Source organism: Ursus americanus, chromosome 16 (genome assembly GCF_024610735.1).
Source record: "Ursus americanus isolate L20-20 chromosome 16, mUrsAme1.1.p, whole genome shotgun sequence".
Taxonomy (NCBI): domain Eukaryota; kingdom Metazoa; phylum Chordata; class Mammalia; order Carnivora; family Ursidae; genus Ursus; species Ursus americanus.
Window position 1 is genome coordinate 62,600,036 of NC_142142.1, and position 26,291 is coordinate 62,626,326.

The window sequence follows — 26,291 nt, forward strand, 5'->3', positions numbered from 1 at the left end:
TTCTAAGATGCCTGCGAAACAAATGCTATAATTTATGATATATTTACTATCAGTAAGCTTCTATGCTTTATTTGTTTTATTTTTTCTGAATAGCAAAGTAATAAATGATTATATAAAAATCAAGCCACTCAGAATTACATAACTTAGAAAATTATAATACACATTTAACACTTGCAATAAATACTCCAGATAGGTTAATATATTATGCTCATTTCATAAATGAACAAACTAAAAATAAAGTTTCTATAATTCTAACAGTAAAGACTAACAACTCTTAGAGACTACAGTATATTAGAAGTTTGTGTTTCTATATTTTAGACAAAAATTAATCAAATCATGATATAATAATATGGTAACTCAACAAAAATCAGTACAGACTCAAAGAACACTAAATTATATATCAGTAACATGTGAACTCTGTTCATGCACACAAAATTCAAGGATCCCACATACGTAAAAATGATTATTATGACTGTTTATATTTGGTTTATTGATACTAACTGAAAAACCAAAGAGGAAATCCGTCAAGAAATCTTTCAGAGTCCTTGCATCAGTGGTTCTCAACTACGTTCTAATCATTCAGGGAGCTTAAAAACGAATAGCTGGTGCTCTGTTGCCAAATACATTGAAATACTTCATGTGGGTGCAGGCAGGGCACAGAGACTTTGAAGACGGACCAGGTGGTTCCAGTCTCACCCGCAGCCCCTTACACGTCAGTCCAGTTGGAACTGTCTGTGCTCCGCGGCGTGTCTACCTTCACATCTCTACCTCCGCTCCTCAGAAGGGAACTTGTGTTCTCCATCTCACACATAAAAACCCTTAAAGGCCCAGCTCCTGGGTTGCTTCTTTTATTAGCCCGCTCTAGCAACTGGAAGTTATCCCTACTCTGAGACTCTGCAGCATTTCCTTTGTACGTTTCTTCTGTCGCAAACCCGGAGCTGCAAGCTTTGGAAGTTTACAGTTTGAGATTTAGCTGTCTCTCCAGACTACACTTTTCTATAAAATAATGAACAGAAATGTCTATTTATAATTAAGCAAAATTGTTAACTTACAAGATACACGGCTGCTCTTCTGTGTCTCAGCTAGGCAATACAACTAGCTGGAGTCACAGAAAACCCTTCTGCGAACAGCCCGACAACAGAGCAGCACAGCCGTCGCGTCCCTCGCTACAGGTCACTAGTCTGCCAGCTCACGGGCACAGGTACTGCTGAATGGTCTCCTTTGTAAACACGCAGTTGTCGACAGCATTATCCTTTACGTGGCCTCCACTTGTTTTACATGTCAAATTACTCTTTAAACGTAAGTAGTTCACAGGTATTTTTTAATAATAAAAATGGCTGTCTTCTTTACATAAATCTTTATATTAATTTGCTTCCAAAACACCTTGAGGAAAACTGCTGAAGTTTTACAGTATGAAAATTACATGTGATTTTCTATTACATTACTTACCAGGTCAGGTACTCAGGAGCAGTATCTTGGAAACACTGGCGTACATAAACATCACCTATCTGGAAATGTTATTACTTTGGGAGTTCCCCACGTGCCAATGGAATTATTTTGGCATGTGAGGGGAAACCTTGACTATGTCCTTCTAGTCAGTCGAGATATCCTCCCGTGAGGCTCAGAGTCCCTAAGAACCCTACCCACACTCAGATTTCCAATGAAGATGACCAAACACACAAAGAAAGCTTCTTCTGTGAATAAGAATAAAACAATCAAGTATGAAAAAATACATAAGAAAATATAGCTGGGAAACAGAAGACTTCATAAAGTGTCCTTGAGAGCTAAGCGGAGATGATGCAACACAAAGAGACCAAAAAAGGGACACTGCCAAAAGGAAGCATTTAGAGGCTAAAGAAATCTCTTGAGAGATGACATCATAGCAGGAGTGAAAAATTCAAGAGGAGAATTAGAAAACGAAGAAATTTTAATGGAAGTAGAGCAAAAAGAAAGAGGAAAAAGGTGAGAAAACAAAAGAAAATTAGAGAAGCAGACAGGAAAGTCCACAGTCCAAGTAATAGCATCCGAGAGAGGGAAGAGACATGGAAGGAGGGACGTACCAACCACATGACACGTGGACACCTCTTGGGACTGCGCAGAGAAGTGTCCCGGGGGGGGGGGAATCCACACAGTGTCCAACACACTGAACGAAAGTAAACCTAAGCCAAGGCAGATCGTGTCACCTTCAGAACAATGACTTCCACAAAGTCTCAAGAGAGGGGAAAAAAGAAAAAGTTCACCCGCAAAGGATCAGAACTTAACAGAACTTGGAGTGTTTCAGTCATGACAACAGAAGTTGGAAGAAAATGGAGCAATACTTTCAATGTCTGCAAATAAGGGGATTACATTTTCTTGATCAATGACCATGTTGAGCATCTCTCCATGCATTTATTGGCCCTTTCTGTCTTCTATCATGCAGGGTATCTTCAAATCTTTTGTCCATTTTTAAATTAGACTTTTTATTATTGTGTTCTAATGGTTTCTGTATATTCTGGATGCAATTCATTTATCAGATTTATGTTTTGTAAATAACTTCTCCCAGTCTGTGACTTGCCTTTTAATTTTCTTCAGAACTTATTTCACAGAGCGATGTTTTTAATTTCAGTGGGGTCCAATTCATCAATTTTTTTCTTCTTCCATTTTGGTATCACATCTAAAAAATCTTTGTCTCGCCCAACATCATAAAGATTTTCTCATGTTTTTTTCCAATGTTTTATAATTTTATGCTGTATGTTTAGATCTATAACCTATATTCAGTTAATATTTGTACAAGTTTAAGGTAAAGGTCTTGTTTATTTTTCTCTACATGGATATTCAAATACCATTTTTTAAAAAGACTATCCTTTCCCCATTTAACTAGCATTTTGTATAAAATCAATTAAGTATGAACATGTTAGTCTATTTCTGAATTTCATTATGTTCCAATGATCTGTTATATCACTACACCAGTCTCACACTGCCTTGATTACTACAGCTCAATAGTTTCTTTCTAAAAAATATTTTAATTTACTTAGAGCACGAGCAGGGGGAGGGGCAGAGGGAGAAGGATAAACAGACTCCCCACTGAGCAGGGAGCCCAATGCGGGACTCGATCCCAGGACCCTGAGATCATGACCTGAGCCGAAGGCAGACGCTCAACCAAATGAGCCACCCAGGCGCCCTCAATACTAAGTCTTTAAATCACAATTCTCCCAACCTTATTATTTTATGAGTCTATTAAATATTGAAGTTAATTTAATCACAAGAGGCATTAGACTTGCAGTATGGTTAATAGTTACCAAAACAAAGATGGAGAACATACACGAGACATAACCAAGGAGGTAAACTTACAGAGCTTAGTGACTCATTAAAGGTGGGGACTAAGGGAACGTAAGTCTAATATAATTTGTAAGTTCTGTCTTGAATAATTAGCTATACTGTCAACAACACAGAAAACAACAGATGTTGGTGAGGATGTAGAGAATAGGAGCCTCTTGCACGGTTGGCAGGAATGCAAACTGGTGCCGCCACTCTGGAAAACAGTATGGAGGTTCCTCAAAAAGTTAAAAATAGAGCTACCCTATGAGCCAGTAATCACACCTAGGTGTTGACCCAACAGATACAAAAACACTAATCAATTAAGGGACACATGCACCCCTATGTTCACAGCAGCATTATCTACAATAGACAAGATATGGAAGCAGCCCAAGTGTCCGTGGACTCATGAATGGATAAAGAAGATGTGGGATGTGATACACACACAATGGAATATGGCCCAGCCATAACGCTCACAGACTTCTAAGAAGACATGTGTAGCAGATTATTGGGGGTCTGAGTCTGAAGCTCAGATGAGAGAGTAGGGCTGAAGGATGAGAGAGATGGATGTGGTGGCAGTCAGCACAGAGGCACTGGCAAGGGCATGGGGAGGGTGCGCGGACGTAGCCCCTGCGCCGAGAAGAACGCCAAAGAAATCTCCTCTGCGAGGTTCAACAAAGGAACGGCAATGGCAAAAAGTGGATAGAATCAAAATATTAAAATATCATGAAAGTATAAGTAAAATAAATAAAGACTTACTTTGTAAATCTTGAGAATATTAAAGGCAAGAGAAAAAAAAACCCTTAAAGCCTGAAGGAGATAATTTTTTTAAAAATAAAGGAAAATATCAACTTAACTAGTAGAGGGTAAACTAACAAAATCACTCACAGACAAACCTATACCAACTTCAAATGCTTCTGTATTTATAGGGTTTAGCTGTATTAGCATAGGGTGAACTGAGAAGCTCAAGTACTTAATACCATCGGTCTGACTCAGCACAGACGAGAAATGTTTTTAAATCCATGTAAGTAAACGTGTAATTTTTCACACTGACAATCAGGCAGAAGCGGTCTCCGTGCGTCTGCACTCTCCTGCCCCCTCGAACGTTACCTGCATTGACACTGTGATCTCCTGTTCACACTGACAATCAGGCAGAAGCGGTCCCCGTGCGTCTGTACTCTCCTGCCCCCTCGAACGTTACCTGCATTGACACTGTGATCTCCTGAAGGGCAGCATCGGCTTCGTCCTGCTTAATTTTAAGTAACACACTTTGTTCTCCAGCTTTTCTGTTCAGCTCGTCCACAAGGGCTTTGGCTTCATTCAGTTTAGACACACCAGCCTGCATCAGTAAAACCAATTGACATTTAAAAAAAGGAATTTTATACACTTTATCCTGATGAATGGATAAAGAAGATGTGGGATATATATACCACGGAATTCATCTTTAAGAAAGAATGAAGGAAATCTTTAAGAAAGATTGCAAATGCTTGCAAGTGGACTTGGGTTTTTCCTTACTGCAAATCAGAATGACGCATTCGACCATATACCCATTAAGATGTAGTGCAAGACTCCACAGAGGCATAGAAGAAAAACAGATTTTAAACTGTCACAGTAAAGCTGATCAGATCAACACATAGTTGGGAGCTTCGAGACCAGGATTTTTACCCACTGAATTCTGAGACAGAAAACAGAAAGCAAGCAAGAACTCAGCAAAGCTTTTCCATGTCTCAGTCTCCCTGACTACGTAAAAGGACTCAAGGCCTGCTCCTGGGTGGACATCGGACCCTGGGCTGGACATTACGGCACCCCATCCCACTGCCCATGAGTAATCCAAGGAATGGACACGAAAAACATTCCCTCTCTTCTACAATGTGAGCTGGGTTTCTGTCATCCAACAAATGAGAAGATCTGGGAAGACAGTAATGGCATAAAGCAATACAACCAGTATTTACTGAGCACCCAACAGAGAGGACAGAATCATGCTGGTTCTCCGTCTACTACACTCACACACAAGTGCCCCAGTTGAGCTGCAGGTCAGCAAGTTCAAGTAACCCACCCACAGCACCACAGAGAAGTCAATCAAGACAATGACCTTTCCAGAGCACGTATAGTTAGTGGCCTGCTCTGCATGAAAGTGAATCATTAGAAAGAGAGATAAAGGTAACTGTGGATTAGGATGGACCCCAATTTACGACACTAACAGAGCAACACTAGGACTCTGGAGAGGAAACGCTCTCAGACAATGTCTGAGGCTGGCATTTTAACGCCACATTTAAGTTGAAGCTTTGTAATTACAAAAATGGAGAAAGACAACTGTTCAGAATGTACTGACAGATAAAAGTATTTTATAAGGTATAATTTTAATTTTAAAGGTTAGTATAAAGCTTAACTTCAGTTATTTTGTTTTAATTAATAGACATTTCTGAATTTCTAAAAACGCTTTCACGTTAAAGAAACTTTTAAAGATCACATAAACTATCAAAAGCACATAAATACCATCCAGTGGAGAAAAAAAACAATTATTGAATCTAAATAAAACTCAAAAAACCATCAGTATCCCAACGAGCAGTATAGGTAGGTGAGACTGTTTTAAGGCATGTAACACAGTCCCATACTCACGTACACCAAATACATGCCATGGGCAACGGACTGTGATATACAGAAACCCTTGCTCCCCAGAGATAAGTAAAATAATTTGAGATTACCAATACTGTACCTGCAAATGACTCTGTCTTTTTAATAGTTCATTTTTCTTGCTGCTACTGATGGCAGAATACACACGTAAAAATGTCATATATCGGCTTGGGGTAGCACCATATGCTTTACAAGATTCATGGATTAATAAAAATGATTTTAGAAAATCGGGATCAACTAGAAAGAGAAAACAAAATGATTTAATATATAAATGATCCATTGTGAATTAGAGAAAATCATCTTAACTATATTTATTTCACACCAGCTAACTCCACCTAGAGAACTATAAATCGAGGTATCATCTCTGTGTGAAGGTACATCTATTCACAGCTCCCGTGTTCCTTATGAATTTGAATTACTTAACTTCAGTATATCTGTCCACTGTGACATATTTCCTCTGAACACTTTTACTGCAGCAAGAAAGAGAAATCTACAGGTTGTCACAGCATATAAATTAGTTAGAACTACAGATCATGTAATACAGAAGCAAGCACAATAAAAGCTGCTTGAATGGGAAAGAAACACCAAACCAAGGAACACAGATCCACTGTCACTTGACACTGGGTGAAACAGGACCTCCAAAGCCAAAAAATGAAGAGTCAGTTCACACGGTATGCAACACATCCGTTCCTGAACACGTTATCTTCCTCTCACTGCCTCAATCTACGTTCTTTCGTATTCTCTACCTCGGTTACTAAAGTCAGCTTCTCATCACTGTTCTAAGCCAGAACCCTGAGAAACGTCCTTGCGTCCTCCTTCCTCGTGTACTGCAGCCACTGTGTCATCAGGCCCCCCTCAGAATGCCTCCTGGTACCCCCAAGTCCATTCCTTCCTCTTGGATTACCGCAATGGCCTTCCTCAGGGGTCTGATCGCCTTCAGCTTCTCCCTACACCCCCAGAGTTTCCAGTAACTGAGGAAAAGCATGCACCCAGACACTTCCGTTTCTACAGTAAGACTCTGGTTACATCTCTGCTAAAACCTCTCAATGACCACAGATCACCCACAAGTCAGAATCCGAATTCCTTAGCAGGACATGGGAAGCTTGTTGTTACGGGACCGGAGCCGCCTGCCTTCTCTTCATCTAGTACTCTACCGCTCACACGTCCGTATCTCAGCCGTTGGGCTGTTCACAAATCCAGTAACACAGCTGGTTGATTTCTCGGAGCCTTTTCCATGCTGGTCACTCTAACCAGAACACCCTTCCCCATGCCCATCTGCCCATGTCCATTTGCTGTAACACCTGCCAGTAAGCTGTCTCACTTTGAAAGGCACTTCATATCAACTCCTACCGTCATTCAACTCACTTTGTTTCAGAGTTTACGTTCCTATAGAACATAATTCCTGCTATTCCTCATTACACTAGGAGCTCCTAACTCATCTCTAGCATCCAGCCCAGTACCTAAGGTAAAACAAGTTCAATAACTATTTGATGCTAGATGGTTAGAAAAATAAATTAATGAATATGCTATACTAAAAAAAAAAAAAAAAAAAAAACCACATTCAAAGTTAATTTGGAACTAGAAAAAATGAGAGTTTAATTAAGAAAATATTATGTCCACACTCAAAGAACACCATAAAACTTTTTCTTGTATGAGTTGCATGCTGTGACATATCAAAGTGAAAAGTGAAAACTAATAGAAAAGTTTAGCCGTTTAGACAATGTAAGTAGAACATGCGATCATCTGGGCCAAGAATAGAATTGTTTAACTTCTTAACTGTAAACAATAGATAATGAGTCAGCTCCTGTATAAAACGACATAAACATGAGTTTATAAATAAAGAGAGCTTTAGTTTAGTTTCCATCAAAAGAAATCTTTGTTATGGAGCGCCTGGCTGGCTCAGTCGGTTAAAAGCATCCGACCCTTCGTTTCGGCTCCAGTCACGATCTCAGGGTTGTGATATCAAGACTGCATCAGGCTCCACACACAGTGCAGAGTCCGCTTGGGACTCTGTCTCCCTCTCCCTCCACTCCTCCTGCTCATGCTCTCTCTCTCTCAAATACATAAATAAATCTTTAAGAAAAAAGAAACCTTTATGTTAGTTTATCATTATTCAAATTCACAATCTCTGTGAATCTTTAGTGAATCTGTAATATCAGAAAATGGCAATTATTTCACAAAGTCAATTTCATCAAAATACTACCTGAGTTTTTTTTCTTTTCTTCTTTCCTTTTTTTGTCGTTATATTTTTCTTTGCCATCTGTATCACTGAATAACATTTCTGGTATCTGAAACAGGGAGAGCATTTCTTCAAATCTCAACCCAGTATGAAAAAGTTTAAATAAATCCAATATCAGAGGTTAAAAAACAAAACAAAGCACTTTTCTTCTAGGTTTCTTACAAAGACTAAGAGAAATAATGAATATATCCATCTTCAGAAGACATGACTTCCTAGACAAGCTTTTGACCCACGCCAACCATTAGTTGATTGCAAATTACTGACAACACCTCTCTTGAAAAATGATTAGACCGTATGAAATGAAAGAGATCACAGTTTGGATTGAATTAGAAGATAATCACAAATGGCATTTAAAATCATACAGTAAGAAAAATAAAAAGCTTTATTTGACACCAGGGCATAACAGGATTGTAAGGATTCTGAGGTTTCCTGAGTAAGGAGGAACTAACAGTAAATGAAAGTAATTCCACAACTGGTAATTAACAATTTCATAACGGAGAATACTAAAAACTATCTGTTGTCAAGCTACCACTAGGATTTTGCCACTATCACAATTAAGAAGGTCAAGTTGCATAAAGAGATCATTATTATGATGCAAAGTATGATACTCTGATAAGAGCACTCATTTAAAACACACAAAAAAACAGAAGTAAAATACTCTTCAGTTTCCTGGGAAGAAAATGAGAGTAGTAGATACGCTGACATTTTTGCAACAGGAAGCACAAGGAGTCCAGGTATGCGGTCAAAGCATCACTTCCTGATTCCCCCAGACTAAACACGATGTCACACAAAAGATCCCTTAACTGACGAAGAACTTGAAAGTGCCATGGTTCATGACCAGAGAGTACGGTTTTCTCCTCAGACATGTTCACTGATTTCTGCCAAAACCCTCGAGCCTCTGGGAGAACATTTTAAATGTATCCTTTCAAATCAATTGAAAATTTTTCTTAGGAAACTTGCTTTCTTTAAAATAGTCTATCCCTTATTTCAATTAGCTGGATTATGTAACATCTCATGAGATATACATATATGAAAACACCACACTGTATGCATTAAATATGTACAATTTTTATTTACCAGTTATAGCTCAATAAAGCTGGGTGACACAACAATGCTCCACCCCTAAACAATACCGTCCACCGGCACAGTGTTCCCGGCTGGATTGGCCCACGCTCCTCTTTACCTCCATTTTCCCCCCTCAGAGATAAAAATGGCATATTAAGTCTCTTAATTCCTATTAATACCTTCACCTCTCAATTCCTCAACTCCTGTCCTTCTGTTATCTTCCCCACCACCTTTTCCTCGACCAATCACACCCCACCTCAACTGGTCAGATCCTGAGACCGCGTCACTAACAATAACTGACATCATTCCATCGTCTCACTCGCAAATAGCCAACTCAGCCCCAGCTCATTCCCTTCAGAAGGTCAATGACCCTCACGTTCCACTACGACCTGTGATCCACGGATTTGAACATCGCCCCACTGCCATTCACCGTCGTCCTATCGCAAGCTTACAACCCTCTGGCCCTCACTCGCTCAGTCATACTGGGGGAATGAAGCCCCAAAGCTGGCCAAACGCAAGCAAGCATCCACTGCAGGCCTGCGCTTGTGAGCGCACACGTGACAGAGGGAAACAACCTGCTGCCTGGCTCCGCTGAACTCCGATCGCTAACCCATGCCAACCCTTGCGCCACCCAGCCCTCAGCCTCCCCCTTTCACTCTTCCAAACTGCTCTGCGTATCTTCTTGCATCCCTTCAGGACTCCACAAACTTCCCTCAGCTTTTCTCTGAACTCATCACCTTACTTCCTTTCACTGAGGAAACATAAACAATCACAAGAGTGTCCAACTCTTCCCAATACCACAGCTGCCCACTTACCCAGAGCTGGGCCCCTGCACTCTGCTTTCTTTGCTGCAAAGGCCAGCCCTAGTCCTCTCATGCCCTAGACCCATACGTAGTCTGCTCCACAATGTTTCCCTGCCTTTCATATATTTTTGCTTCCTTGTTTGCATTCCCAACAGCATATGAACATGCAATAGTACGTCCTGTCTTAAAAGTAAAAAAAAAAAAAAAAAAAAAAGCACTATTTTTACCTACTTCCTTCCTACTGATCCATTTCTCTCTTCTGCTTTACAACAAAATTCCTCACAAGAGGTGACCACATTCACTCTCTCCAATCCTCTTCTTCTTTCTGAAACACATTCCAGCGTGGCAGCTGCTAACTGAACCTGCTTTATCAGCCTCACCAATGACCTCCACGTTGCTAGAGCCAACAATCAACTCCCAGGCCTCATCTACTTGCGTGTGCCACTCCCCTGAAACACAGTCTTCGCGCGTCTTCACACTCTGCTGGTTTCCCTCCTGTCTCCCCAGCAGCACCTTCTCAGTATCATTTGCTGTTCCCTCCTCTTGACATCAACCTCTTCATGTTGAAGGAGAGCCCCAGACTTCAGTCCTTGACTCTTTCCACCTTGTAGTCAACGCTCATTCCTTGGTGATATCATTCATTCTCAGAGCTTTAAATACCACCTACACTGTGACAATTTCTAATTTTTATCCTGGATGCCTGACCTTTCTTTCCCCTGAGCTCCAGACTCCTATATCCAGATGCCTTCTCCGCTCTGCAGCTTGGATGTGTGACGTCACAAATTGAACACATCTAAAACTGGAAGCCTCATATTCTCCTCTCAAAATGCTCTTCTCAGCCTTCCCGTTTTCCATGGACAGTTACCCCATCCTTGCGAGGACTTAAGCCAACATCCTTGGCAGTATCCTTGAGTCCTCACCTCCTTTTACATGTTACTACAATCTATCAGCAAATTTGGTTGTTTCTACAGTAAAACACATTCAGAATCCAACCACTTCTCACCACCTCTACTATTCCATCCCTAACGCACACCATCCTTCTCTCTCACCTGGATGACTGCAACAGCTCTGTAACTAATTCCACCCTTGCCTTTGAGAGTCTACTGTCAACCCAGAAGCCAAAGTAATCCCACTAAAACGTTAGAACAGTTTTGTTCAAAAACCTCCAAAGGCTCCCTCACCTGTTGCCAGAAAAAGCTAACCTCCTTAGAATGGCTCACAAAGCCCCATCCTAGCTGCTGTCCTCCTACTTCCCTGACCTCATCCCCAACTACTTTCCCTCTGAATCATGCTCTAACTGCTGAATGGGCTTCCTGCTGACCCTTAGAATCGCCAAGTATGCTGTCCTCTCAAGATCTCTGTGAAGGAGGCTTCCCCCCAGCAATCCCCCAAAACCATGTAAACTCCATGCAGGCAGGGACTTTTGTCTGCTTTTTCTCTCCTATAACCCAACAGACAGAACAGTGGCACCTATTAGAGACCCAATAATTACTTCTTAATGAAGCCTCTCGTTCATGTGGCCTCTTAAGTCTAGAATAATTTTCCTGTCCTTTATCTACTTGCTGAAATCTAACTAAAATATCAACTCATCTGTAAAACCTTGTCTTTTATCCCAAATTACACTCCTTCCTCTGACTCATGATAGGCCACAGTCTATACCTCTATTACACAAAAATGAAGAAATGAATGATAGAGAATATAAATATTACTTAAAGAGACAATGCTGCAAACATTTATCAAACAAAGCAATGGCAGAGGCGTCTAGTTAAGACTGTGCAATGAGGGGCGCTTGGGTAGCGCAGTCGTTAAAGCGTCTGCCTTCGGCTCAGGGCGTGATCCCGGCGTTCCGGGGTCGAGTCCCACATCGGGCTCCTCTGCTGGGAGCCTGCTTCTTCCTCTCTCACTCGCCTGCTGTGTTCCCTCTCTCACTGGCTGTCTCTCTGTCACATAAATAAATAAAATCTTTAAAAAAAAAAAAAAAAAAAAAAAAGACTGTGCAATGAGCTCACACTTCAAACACATCCCCTCCCAACACTCAGCACCATAACGATAGGTATTTTTTTTAAAAGATTTCAATTTAAAAAATGGCTACAATCAGAAAGGATGATTACCCAACATTTGCATCAACATGGATGGAACTGGAAGAGATTATGCTAAGTGAAATAAGTCAAGCAGAGAAAGACAATTATCATATGGTTTCACTCATTTATGGAACATAAGAAATAGCAGGGAGATCGGTAGGAGAAGGAAGGGAAGAATGAAGGGGGGGTAAACAGAAGGGGGAATGAACCAGGAGAGACTATGGACCCTGGGAAACAAACTGAGGGTTTCAGAGGGGAGGGGGATGGGTTAGCCCGGTGATGGGTATTAAGGAGGGTACATATTGCATGGAGCACTGGGTGTTATACACAAACAATGAAACATGGAACATGACATCAAAACCTAATGATGTACTGTATGGTGACTAACATTAAAATAAAAAATTTTTTTTAAATAAATAAATAAAACTAAAAAATTAAAAAATTTAAAAAATAAAAAATAAAAATATGAAATAAAATAAAAATATATAGAATATATAAAATAAAATATAAAATAAAATATAAAAAAATTAAAAAATAAAAAATAGAAAAATAGAAAAATAAAATAAAATATAAAATAAAATACTATATATATAAATATAAATAAAATATAATATAAAATAAAGTAAAATAAAAAATAAATTTTAAAAAATGGCTAAAATTACTGCTGTGACGTTTTTATCATAGGCTAGCTAATGAAATGAATAAAAAGTTTAAAGTGCGGTAAGTACCTCTGTAGGCCTGAAGTTCTACACTCGACTACAATGTCATACAAGAGCATAAAGCAAAGAGAGAGGTTTGCAAACATGTATGTTCAGCGTCACAATTAAGGTAATATAACAAACACCAAAGCAAAGTCAGGAAAATCTGTAACTTCAAAAAGAAAATATGCTATTTTTCATTTCCATACTTCAATGTTAACTTACTTTCCTCATGCTGCTATCTGACCAGCCCTCCATCCACAACACTTGGCATTTCTTATGCAAAGCGGGATTACTCTCACAGTTTATTATGAAGTTTAAATTTGCAGAGTCCATTATCAAGACAATATGCAAGTTCTGCTGAATTCCTAAAAAAATATATATATATAAGAAAATTATTATGGACATTACAACAATAATATTTGGGGAAATCTTTTTTGAGTTTATGCGGTCTGCTTTTATGAGTTTAAAATTTTCTAAAATGAAAGGGTAGGAGCCATTATACAATACTACAGTTAAGATTTTATTTTAAAAAATACTTCTGTGTGTGTCTGCAAGCTAAGAGAAAAGATCCAGAAGGAATTCAGGAAGAAGACAAGTGTATAAAACATATTGCTGTTTTTTGTTACTTTTCAAATGTGATACTAGATTCTACTTTACAATTTTTCTTTCAAAGATTTTGGTTTCAATATTCACAAGCAAATTGGTCTCCAATTTTCTTTTAGGAGAAATATATTTTTCCTGTTTCTGTATCAATATTATTTTCCCTTTATGAAAAGAAATTTGGAAACTGCTTCATTTTCTATGTTCTGAAACTGTTTCGGATAGCACTGGGATGATCTGTTTCTCAGAGGCGTTGCAGTTTCCTTATGAACTTGAAGGAGAGGGAGGGGATGGTAGCTCTTTAACCAGTTTCTCTGTTTCAATAATAAACGTTCCTTCAGGGACAGAAAGGAGCTAAGTGTAGTAGTGTCTGGGTGGTATTATTAGTGCCTTATACCAACTTCTTCCATGTGAGATATCTGCAGTGCACATCACACTGCTTCTGTCGTCAGAGAAAGCTGCTGAGCTAGAAAAAACTAGAGAGTCTGGCAAAATCTAAACAGCTCAATAATTTCTAAGACAGAAGGGTTCTAAACACTAGTTTTACCACACAGAAACAAAAGCAGTGAAGTAAATATTCCAAGGAAGATTAAAACAGTTTCATCTTTCCCTTTTCTAAAATTTTGCTAACATGATTTTACTATAGGTTAGCTTTTCTAAAAGCACCATAAAAAAGAAAAAAGTATAAATTACTAAATAGACCCAAGATTTAAAATACCTTTGTAACCTAATGAGAAAATATGGCAAATTAAATGCTATTTATTTCACATAAACCAGAGTTTGAATTGATGAATTCAATACAGTCACTTACTGTATGTGAAGTAATTGAAGACTGGTCCGAAAAAACCATCCTGCGAAGCCTCATCTTTGAGAGGCAACAGCAAAGGCTCCAATTCTTCAAGGGTATAGAGTCCAGGAACTTCACCTATGGAACAGGCACTTCTCGTGAATTTTAGCTGTATTACCCCCAATTTAAACACATTTTACATCCATGATACTTGTTCTACTTTTGTATCAGTCTGCTCTTATTCAGGCTGTTTCCAAAAATATACAACCCTATCACCTGTCTATTACTCACAAATCTACCTCTGTCACCCTCATTTGACAAAACTCAAACCCCTGAGCAAGCCGTCCAGACAGTGGATCGTCTAGCTGTCCACCTGTCTTTGTGGGTTCTCCTCCACCCCTCCCATACAAGACCTTGTATTCTAGCCTCAATGACCTTCTTTGTGTCCCGTAAATATAATGAAATACTCCCTCTCCCTGGATTTTATACACAGTCTTCCTTGTCCTTTACCTTCCCCCCAAAATTTCCATGTGTTCTAGGAGACACTGCTGTGCTGACTTCCCGGGTGCCGGGGAAAAGCACTCTTTATCTTTCCCACATCTAAACACATCACTGTTCAGCATGTCTCACATCACATAACCATGAGTGAAGTATTTTGCTTTCCTGCTCAATTAGATTCTGAATTCCCAAAGGACAAATACTTGATCATGTTCAATATTAACCCTAGAACATCCTTAGCAAAGTATCTGGAATGTAAATATTTATTAGATGAATGAATTAATGAGTGAATGAGTGAATCTGTACTAGAAATCAGAACGAGTCCAGGGCCTGCTACAAAACAACAGAATGATTAAAGGTGAATCATAATGGATTGAGACCACAAGTATTGATAGTGGGGCTGAACTATGTTATTCACCACTGTAAGTCCAGTGTTTAGAACTGGGCCTGGCACATAACAGGTGTTTAACATTTATTAAACCAATAGATTTAAAATTTGCAAGAAACAGTAAGATGAAGTGAAAATCCTTTTGCTACACATCCAAGGCAGTGCATTCACACAGGGTCCATCAGAGCCTCATCCCTTCTTTCCCTCAGGCCCGACCCAGAGGCGCCAGACCACTCCCTGTCCGCTAAGCCTGTACTTACCCAAACACATGCACACACAAATCTGCTCTATGTCTTTCTCTCAATTTCAGCCATAACAAGACACTTTCGCTTCCTTAAATTTATCAACGAAACCTAGCTCTATGTACATACTATCCACTATAGCAAATAAGAATTTGAAATAGGAAAAAGAGACAAAGGCCTATTTTCTCTGGAAGTATTTATCAAATACTTTTTTGCTAAAAATGTGAGTAAAATTTAACTTGTGATTTTTGCGGTTATAACTTGATAATAAAGACTAATTTACCTTAAGTAAAAACAATAATTACTGCATTAATGCTTATGTGGATGTTTGCTTTCACAAACAAAACAAAACGAAAATCAAAACAGAAGCAGTCTCTCTGCTGGACCAGTTTCTCTCAGCCACAAGCAACAGACCTCCATCTAGAGACGACCGAAGCAGTGTGCAGGGACACGCACCGCACACGTGCAGAGGTGGCCCTGTGAGTGGGTCCCGAGCCCCAGCAGCCCCGCTACAGCTCAGCCCCTGCAGGCCTCAGGCCAGAGACGGACCTACCGACTGCCTAACCAGAGTCCCGGCCTGCAGCCACACGAACACGAAAGTGTAGACACTTCGTATTCTAAATTACATGTGTTCTTCAACCAGCGCTATGACATTCTAAAGAAAAGACTATTTCATTTCAGAGCCCACCTAACACGACGCAAAACAAGCATTTACTAAAAACTGGGTCCAACACGTACATCATGGAAACTAGCTTTTAATAAGGTTTACTTTGTACTTAAATAACAAAATAATCTTGGTCCAAGTTTAAAACTAAGCTACCTCCTACCAATTTCAACAGTGAAAACTCATAAAGAGATTCGAATAAATGTCACAAAGTCTTCAGAAAAGGAAGACATATAGGAAATTGCAGGTATCCTCTCCAGGAAACCATGAAAACAGTCAGGTGACTCAAGAGACAACAAGAGCATACCTTGATCTGGGAAACATGGACCTCGGATATTGAGAATATGGTGTATTTACATATCCATGTTAAGGCCGTTATTCAACCATTCCACTAACGATGGACAGTGAGGTTCTATCGCATTTTCTATTATAAATTATACTATGTATTTCCCTGCATACTAATATAGAGGGGCTATATTAAAGGGTACAGCACATTTTTTTAAACAACACCAGCTGATAACTTTCTCAAAAGACTGTAACAGATAACGGTCCCAACAAAAGTATATGAGAGGGCCAGTTTTTCAGGACATTCACCAACGCTAATAATCATTTCCGGGGGGGCCTGGGTGGCTCAGCTGGTTAAGTGTCTGCCTTCAGCTCAGGTCATGATCCTGGGGTCCTGGGATTGAGCCCTGCACCAAGCTCTCCTCTCAGGGGGAGTCTGCTTCTCCCTCTGCATCTCCCACTCCCCCTGCTCATGCTCTCTCTCTCCCCCTTTCAAATAAATAAACAAAATCTTTTTTAAAAAAATAATTATCATGTTTAGATAATTCTTCAATCTCCTGATTTTATAAAAATGGGCTTTCTCAATTCTCCAGCTCCAAGTGTGTTTACCCCGTCCCCTCAGTAAAACCCATACCACACAAACTCTGAAAGGCAACTGTACACAAGGTAACATTACTTGAATGATTTTTACATTTTACTTTTCTTTTCTTTGACTGGGAATCATTCACTTGCCTGAAGACAGAAGGCTGTTGATCATCTCCAGGAACGCAGGATGCACAAACTGGTAATCCTCAAGCAGCAGAACCACCTGCTGGGCTTCCACCCCCGCGAGATGCAGCACCTAAACACGACAACAGAGGTCTTCGCACCCGTTACAGGTGTGGCCAGGTAACAACCTCCACTCCCTATGCAAATAACGTCTGTCTTTACTCCTTTCTCCCTCTTTCTTTGTAATCAAAGGTAAAAACCAAACTTCAGCCATATAGTTCGGAAAGTAAATCCAGTCCACGAACAAACAGGTGGGGGAAATGTTCATATGATTTCACAGCTAAGACAGACAATCATGTTTAAATATACCCACATGTATCCTATATAAATTCTCCCTTTACCTTCCATGTCCACCTAACCTCTCCTAGTCCAGGGTCCCTGAGAGCTAGAAATCCTAGTAAGAATCTTCTTCCTATTTGTACATAAAAATAGAATTTTCTAACATTCATAGGGAAAATCACCATCGAAATTGAAGACTATGATGTATGTCAGAGACATAATGGTCTCTGAAGGCTTTTAGAGTAACAAGTAGTTGTGATTTAAAACCAAACAAAGCAAAGATGTGAGTAACTCACGTGTTTGAGATCATTTTTGAACTGCTTCAGTTCATACCCTCTGGAAATCTTTGGAGAAAACAGCACGGCTCCATGCATATGACTGACCAGGGAGGTGATGGTCCGCCGGCCCACGCCACTGCGTCCTGCCAGGAGGAGGGAACCTCCGGGGAAGCTCAGTACTCTGTCGATCCGAGACATATACTCCAGCACTTCTTGGAAAAGTAAAATATCTAAATTCTGGTTATCTCGTCCATAATGAATAAGGCCCTTTTTAAAAAACCACAAAGAATATGTTATAATTAATATATGCCCCATTACAGAACAAAAATGTTCTCTAGAGTACGATTCATATTTTTGATGCACTCTGGAAAAAGGGTTAAGTGGCAGTGTGTCCTCTCATGCTCCACAGCCTACCCAGGAATCCAGCCCTTCTACGAAAAATCGTGTGTGATACCAAACAAGTTCAAGAGCTCCCAGTAATCAGATACCTGCAGACACCACTGATACCATGAGTAAAACGTAGTGAGACATAGCAGGTTAATTACAAAAACTCGAAAAACCCTCAAATTTTACTAGTTGTTTCAAGTCACATCAGTGTGCGCAGACCATAAAAAATCATCTTGTGAACTCTTGTTGTGCACTTCGGGGGACTGAATCCAAAGCCCACGTGCGGGCTGCCCCACCTGGAATGTGTGGAGGTAGTGTGAAGCACACCAGACTTGGCAAGAGCCACCCACGCACAGCATGAATTGGTCCTGATATAAAATCCACACTCACTTCCAAAGCAAGTATTAATTTTAAATCACCATGTATAACACTTTCTCCTTCTTTATTGTAATTTCACAACAAAGAAAGAACAAAACACGTCTCTAGGACACTGTGGCCCAGTTTCAGTGTACCAGCAGCAGCAACAGCACCTGGGAGTCCGTGAGGAATGTGGAATGAGAAGGCTTCAGGCTGGGCCCCAGGAGGCAGCGTGTTTCCTGCCTACCTCCTCGAAGTGATTCTAATGCTCGATGAACTTGGACACCACTGCTGTAGGATGACGTTCCAATTAATACTAAAGCTCCTTAGTAATTCCAACGTCAGATACGTTCTGCCAACATGTACCTTGGCCATCTTACCCACATCTGTGTGAGTACACGAGCATTTATGAGATCTACCGAAACCAACTGTATTCCACAAGAACCAGATCTGTCTGTTGCATAACTTTGCCTCAAAAAGCTCACAGCAAATATTGCTTAAATGACTAGAATCATAACCAAATCCCAACTCAAATTCATGATTCAAATTATACCTTTCTAAGATTTATCTATTTATTTGAAAGATTGAGAGAGCGCGATCACACACACAAATGGGGGGGCAAGTGGGGAAGACAGAAAAGCAGACTCCCCGCTGAGCAGGGAGCCCGACGCGGGACTCGATCCCAGGACCCTGGGATCATGACCTGAGCTGAAGGCAGACGCTTAACCGACTGAGCCCCCCAGATTCCCCCAGATTATACCTTTCTAATAACATCCTTGAGATCTGCAGAATTCAGTTTTCCGAGTGGTTTTCCATGGGGAGGCAGTGGCTGTCCTGGGGCCGCCCTTGTTCCTGAGCTGTGTCGGGCTCCCCATGTAACATAGAAACTGTCTGCAGAAATGAAAGGTATTTTTGGTTCTATATATGTTATTTGTAATGGCAACATCAGGAAATACATTGCTCACTAAACTCTTTTTCAGTTAATTTGTCCAAATAAGATCCCCAGAAACGTGAAAGTAAATTACTCTACAATGTGCCTGGTGAGATAACGAGGTCAGCTAAGATACAAAGACCTCACACTGCGAGGTCAAACTGTCCCTGAGGAGTAACTGATGTGTCCCCACTCCATCTCTGACCCCTACCTCTCTTTCCCCAAATAAAGTGTCCCCCTCCTGGTGCTCCCCACTACTCTCCCTTTTGCTCTCTTTCTCCCTACTTCCCTCCCTTTCTCCACAATCTCCAAATAAAATTGGCAACTAAAACAAACCCAAAACCCTCCTGGAGAAAGAACCCAGATTTATAAATACCATCAAGAGCCCTTATTCTATAAAAAGGAAAAATTAACTAAACTTATTTAGAAAACAAACTCCCTTATTTTATCTACAGCAGCATCCCTGTATGAGGAAAATCTGTTGACCGTTCTGCTGAACCTTTTCCTCCCAATCCATTTGGGAGACTGCTCCCTAAAGTGTCCCTTGTCACATGAGCTCGCTCAAAGACAGCTTTAGTTTCCCTGGACCCCAGCTCCTTCACAATCTTCTTTCCCTCACCACTGCTTTTCCTATACTATCCTCTCTGCAGAAATCTCTATACTCAAACTCTTACTTGGGAACAATGTCGCCCTAACCACCAAGTCCAAATCCCCGTAGTCACTGCCCCCATCATGACCTGCTGTGGTTTCAAAGCTTTTTTCCTTAGATCGGTAGGACCATACTCAAGAAGCCACAACCACTACTCCTCAGTTTTCTGCTTATCTCTTCTCCTCTTATATTCCCTGGGATCTAAATTCTAAATTCAGTCCATTATTCCTTAATCCTGAACACTCCCCTTAGATTTATTTAACCTTATTCTGTGGATTAAATTATTGACTACTTATATACCAAAACGTATTCACCCAGACTTCCAACTGCTTAACAGACATAATGAACATATATAATGTTCATTCATTACACACGTGTATTTAAGCACCGCACTTCTATTAGACAGAAGTGGTAAGACACACATGACTGCTGATAAACTTTGTGCAGATTTCCCAAAAGACACTTAAAAAGCCTGCAAACATTGAAACACGCAGACAACTGAAGTCATTGTCTTCACCTGTCATCAGGTCTCACCTCAACTGCTGCAGGAGCCTCCCACCTTGTGTCCCTGTGACACGTCTCTGCCCCTCCAGCTACAACTTCACTAGTGATCCCACAGGTGCACAGGACAAGAATCACTCAGAGCCACACCGCTCACATACCCCACAGAGCTTCCCACTGTCTAAGGAAGAACAGCCAAACCTTCCACTGAGGCCCTGTGCAGTCTGGCTCCCCTGACCGCTTGCTTCTCCTGTCCCCTTCTGCACTCCACTGGACGCTCCAGCTTCCTCAAGCCTGTGAGTCTACGCATCTGTTCTCACCTTGACGGGAATGCCCTTCCCCTCTTCCTCACGTAATACAGTCATCCTGGAAGACACCTTCTCTATGGCACTCAAAAAATTTTAAACCTTATTTCCTTAACTAACAAAATATGTACAGGACTGCCATGCTGAAAACTACACCACACTGATGAAAGAAAGCAAAGAATATCTAAATAGACAGACATATCATGTTCATGGACTGGAAGACTCCACATAATGAGCATGTCAATCCTCCCCAAACCAATATACAGAGTTAATGCAATTCCTATCCAAAGCTTAGCAACATTATTTGTAGATAAGATTATTCTAAAATATAGAAAGGCAAAGGAACTTAAATAGCTAAAACAACTGTAAAGAAGAAGACAGCAGAAGTCAGTCTACCCAATTTCAAGACTCCTACAGCTAAAGTTATGAAAACAGGTGGTATTGGTGGGAGGACAGACATGTAATTGATGCAACAGGACAAACAACCGAGAAATATGTTCACGCCACTATTCCGACAAAGTGCAAAGCGACTCAAGGAAGAAAAGTTCCTTTTGAATAAAAGTTCCCTTTTGAATAAACGGCACTGGAGCAAGTGGACATCCGTCAGCAAAGAAAGTGACCCAAGGCCTCACTCTTCATACAGGCAGTAACTCAAAGTGGACCACTACTTAAAACATAAAACTATAAAACTTTTAGGAAAAAAACGCACAAGAAAATCTTCAAGAATTAGGACTAGATAGAGTTCTTAAACTTGACACCAAAAGAATAAAAAAAAAAAAAATTACTACGCTGTACTTGATAAAATCAAAGTATTTGGCTGTGGGAGACCCTATTAAAAAGATGAAAAGACAAGCGGAGAGTACGTTTGCAAACCTCGTATTTAACCAAAAACTAATATCCAAAATATATATAGAACTCTCAAAACTCAATAATAAAAAAAGATAAACCATCTAATTAGAAAACGAACAGCACGCTCAAAGAGATACCTCGCTTCAAAGGGTTTAGAGACCACAGGTGAGCACAGGAAAAGATGCTCAAGGTCATTCGCTGTTGGCAGAATGCAAATTAAAACCACAATGATATATCGATACGCACTTATCGAGAGGCTAAAATGAAAGAGGGTGACAACAGCAAGTGTCAGCAAGTATGTGGAGCACCTGGATTACTCACATATCGCTGACAGGAATGTTAAATGATACAGTCATTCTGGAAAAGAGCAGGGCAGGGTGTTTTGCAAACCAAGCACAAAAGCACCATGCACCCCTGCCACCGCACTCCTGAGCTTTTATCCCAAAAACACAAACATGAAGGTTCACACAAACATCTCTACATGAACTGCTTAGAGCAGCTTTCCTCCTAAGTCAAAAACTGAAAATAACCCAGACGCCCTTCAACAAGCAAATGGTTCAAGAAATGGTACCACATCCGAATACCTCATCAGTAAAAAGGAGCAAACTACTAAACTCACAGCAACCTGTGTGTATGTCCAGAGAATTACTGAGTGCAAATAAGGTTCCTGAAATGGCAAAACTGAACAGAGAACAGCCTGGCGGTCTCCAGAGGAGTGACTATGGCTGCAGAAGGGCAGAGGATGGACGTGTGTGCTGGTATTCTGTGTGTCAGCTGCAGCAGTGCCAGGACCCTGGCCATGATGCTCTACCATAACTTGGCCACATGTTACCATCGGGAGAAACCAAGTGAAAGCTACACATACTCTATGAAATTCTTGCAATTGTATGTTAATGTGCAATTATCACTAAATAAAAAATTCATTTCTTTATTTCAAGGTTTCAAAGTAACTCCCTCAAAAAAAAATTACCCCTTCTACACACCTACTATCTAGCATTTAACCCAAATATATTCAGAAAAGTTATAATTACCAGTTTAACCATCTACTTGCACAAATTTTCGTGGCATCTAACCACACTAACAATAGTTACCACTGTAAGCAATCTATGTGCCACTGGACTACATCTTTCTTGAGCACAAGAATGTATCTAGCTTATTTCCAAGTCTTCCAAGATTACATTTTTCTTAATAAATTAATATTCCACTACGTGAAAATTCTATTTGCCCAGATATGACATTTATCAAGCCTGTATTTTTAAAAAATGCACCTTTCCTTGAAAAGTAAAACGGTGAGGGGGAAAAAAGCATGTATTATTTATTGAGTCATACAAAGACGACCGTGAAAGATAAATTCTAGAGAATTCAGATACCCAATAAGACACTGACACAATCTAATGCCCAAAGAATATGCTACTTTCTTTGCAAGGAGAGATACCATTCAGGCAATTCTCAGCCTGAGAAAGATGGCACCATTTACGGAACAAAACCTGTCCACACTAAGCAAGGAGAGCTACAAGCCACACTGGCAAACCCTCACTCAGAATCAGCCAACTCTGAGCTATGACCAGGGCTCTCTCCACATTTCATCCTGCCTCAGCTTCTCCAACTCACTTCCTGATTCTGAAACTCAAGCCACGCCTAGAAAACTCCTGTCAATCTCAACATCTTCCTCATCTTCAAAATCCCCTCTGGCCTGTGCAGGTAAGACTCTGAGGCCGGTATCAAATCTGGCAGTACACAGACAGAACGTACTGTATGAAGTATTGGTGAAGACTAGGTTTACAGTCTAACAGAACAGAAACCCATTTTGTAGCTTGAAAGCAGTTGTTAACAAATACTTCCACGTTACGGTCTTGTATCAACAGTCCTTTTGCCATGATGGTTTTCACATTACGTGCGCTACTCCCAGAGCAGCTTCAGAACGCAAGCTGGGTGTTAAGTGGTAACAGCTGCAAATACAACACAGCTGCTCTGAGGGAGCAGGGCTGTGCTTTATTCCAACAGTGCGCAAAGCTGGAGACAAGAGCACATAAGAAGTTCTGTGCTGGTGACGTGATTTACTCTTAAGGAAGAATTATAATCAAATATGGATTTTTCCCAATGATCTTCAAGTTTCATACACACTCGGCTTTAAATAAAACCCTTCTTAGCAAAAATCCCTCAGGAAACATAATTTTGAATTCCAAATATAAAACACTATGGCCTGAATCCAAGAAAACAGTTATTGTCACTATATTTTATTTATATTCACTTAGAAATCTAGCAAAAAAGGAAAAAGCAGCCCCTTACAGTAAAAACATTAAAATTACCCAAACTTATTTGCACAGAAATATGAAATCATGCTATTAGCAAGAAAAAATAGTTTACAATTCTCATAACATGCATATATTACATAGACTCCGTAACTACGTTACCTGCCATATTGTCTAATATATCTGAGCCCCAATCTCCTTGAAACACAGATGCTAAAATGCTGTCAAACAGATGAAGCTCCTTTGCACCAACAATTTTATCACGAAATAAGCGTCGTGCTTCATAAGCCACGATCTCTAATACATAATCTAGGGGATGATTTGAGGATCCTAAAAAAGACAACATTTTCTTTAGTTGTAATAAAATTCAAACGACCTGCAGATGGTCTATTTCAATGTAATACCAGAAAGAAATAGAGAATAAAAATCGGCATACCGTCAGGTTGGCGTCAGATAAACACAAGAAAAGGGAAAAAAAGGTAAAATTCAATGTGTTAATAAGTTGATAAGTTGTTTAGTTGTTCAATAAAAATATTAATTCCAAAAAGCAAACTGAACATGAATGACTTGATTTTTCCCCAAATCAAATTTGAACAGTGACAGTAATAAATAGTTCAGAAGAAACACACACACAGACACACACACACACACACACACACACAGTACTGTTCCGAAGAAAGAGAAGCAATTTGAAATCAAGAAACCAAAACTTACCTCCTTCTAAATCGTATCTGAATAAGCCAAGAACCCACTGGGTAAGGACGCAAGGAGTAAAGAAATAGTGACTATGATCATCGACTGTAAATTTGGCCCGTACCTGAAAAAGAAAATAAACTATTTCCAAATATAGAACGCTATAAATTTTTCAGTCAGCACAGACTCACAGGAATGTCCAATTTCTACTACTGAGTAGAAACTGTATTTCAATACAACTGATTTCCTTAGTTATCTCACACATTATATTTTACCCATGTAATAACATTATCTAAGAGGGGTTATTCAAAGGCTTCAACAAAGTGCCAAACAGTGTCCAAGAAAAAAATAAAAGGTTAAAAAGCCCTGCTGAGCAAAAGAATTCAAGGAAGGTGAAACTAAGCTTTATGAACAGTGGTTGCAATTCCAAGGCGCTCACAGGTCTAGGAAAGACATGTTTCCTAGTGGTAGGAGCCATACACCTATCTTGTGTTCAAAGAGTCAGTGAATTTCTAACGAATCCAAGCTACTCCTTCATATATAACCAGTGAGAGCCTGTGCCTTCCTCTCCATGGACAGAACCATTGCTCTCATTCTGGCCTTCATCACTTAACTTCTGAATTAATTTGGAAAGTAATCAATGCTTTCTAACTTCTCTTGCCTCGCTTCTACTCCAAACAGACAAGAAGCATCTTCCACAAACACTTCCCTCACTTTCACGTGCTATTCCCTTTACCTAGGAAGATCTTCTTCCATCTCCAGCCACTCTGGGCACTTCTATTAATTTTTCAAACCTCAGATCACATTTCGGGGCACCTGGGTGGCTCAGTCAGTTGAGCATCCAAATCTTGACTTCGGCTCAGGTCGTCATCTCAGGGTCATGAGATCAAGGCCCACGTTGGGCTCTGTTCTGACAGTGCAGTCCGCTTGGGATTCTTTCTCTCCTCCTCTCTCTGCCCCTCTCCACTGCGCTGTCTCTCTCCCTCTGCTCCTCCCCCCACCATGGTGCACAGTCTCTAATAAATAAATCTTAAAAAAAAAAAAAAAAAAAAGGCTCAGATCACATCTCACCTCCTCTTCGCAACTACCACGGAGCAGAGTTACTTCCTCCCTCTTCTACGCTATCTCTGTGACTTGTGCACATCGTCACTGTTAACACTGCTCATCACGCTGCAGTAAGAGTTCCTGGCAGCTCTGTAAACTTCCAGAGAACAGACACCCAGTCATCTCTGCATCCCTAGGACTGGCACTAGAAAAGAAGGTACTGAATAACTGTGTTCTGTGTCCTTACTGCCTGTTTTCCACACCGTCCCACTTCACCGAGGGAACCTGAGACATTTTCGCACAGGCAACAAGAAAGAAAGACACCTCTGAGTGAGTATATACCTGTTCATACACTTGGACCATAGATCCCGCTAAAAGATAGATTTTTGATGAAGAGCCCCAAATAGAGTGATTCTTCAGATTTTTGTGGAGAACCGGTTCCAAATATGCTCCATAAATTGTCTGTAATTGCTCTCTTTCTGGGTAACTGAAAAAGGGCACATAAGAAAACAACTGAAAAAACAATGCTCTAGATTATTACGTTCATGTTCATTCGCAGCAGTGTTCCAGCTGTGCTGCTCTGAGGTCCGGATACCACCCCCCCCCCCAGTTTATCCGGGGACTAAAGCCAGGCTCTAGGTCCCTATTCTGACCCCTACTTATCTGCTCTCAAATACTGAGGGCCCTAATAGAAGTTTCCAGTGAAGCTACTTAAAA

General features: G+C 40.3%; 1 protein-coding gene across 7 annotated transcripts in view; it reads right to left on the minus strand.

Annotated features, from left to right (window-relative positions):
• Positions 1–26,291, minus strand: part of DYNC2H1 (dynein cytoplasmic 2 heavy chain 1) — a 288,892-nt gene that overhangs the window by 191,569 nt on the left and 71,032 nt on the right. For 6 of the 7 annotated variants that reach the window (XM_045797656.2, XM_045797654.2, XM_045797655.2 and 3 more), the window contains 11 exons: positions 25,917–26,061; positions 24,552–24,654; positions 24,000–24,167; positions 19,111–19,241; positions 17,625–17,873; positions 17,014–17,122; positions 14,229–14,342; positions 13,040–13,182; positions 8,132–8,216; positions 6,011–6,165; positions 4,496–4,633 (listed from right to left, as the gene is read on the minus strand). In XM_045797656.2, coding sequence (XP_045653612.2) covers positions 4,496–4,633; positions 6,011–6,165; positions 8,132–8,216; positions 13,040–13,182; positions 14,229–14,342; positions 17,014–17,122; positions 17,625–17,873; positions 19,111–19,241; positions 24,000–24,167; positions 24,552–24,654; positions 25,917–26,061 — 1,540 coding nt within the window. The remainder of the gene's footprint in view (positions 1–4,495; positions 4,634–6,010; positions 6,166–8,131; positions 8,217–13,039; positions 13,183–14,228; positions 14,343–17,013; positions 17,123–17,624; positions 17,874–19,110; positions 19,242–23,999; positions 24,168–24,551; positions 24,655–25,916; positions 26,062–26,291) is intronic. The other variant, XM_087868490.1, reaches the window with a different exon arrangement.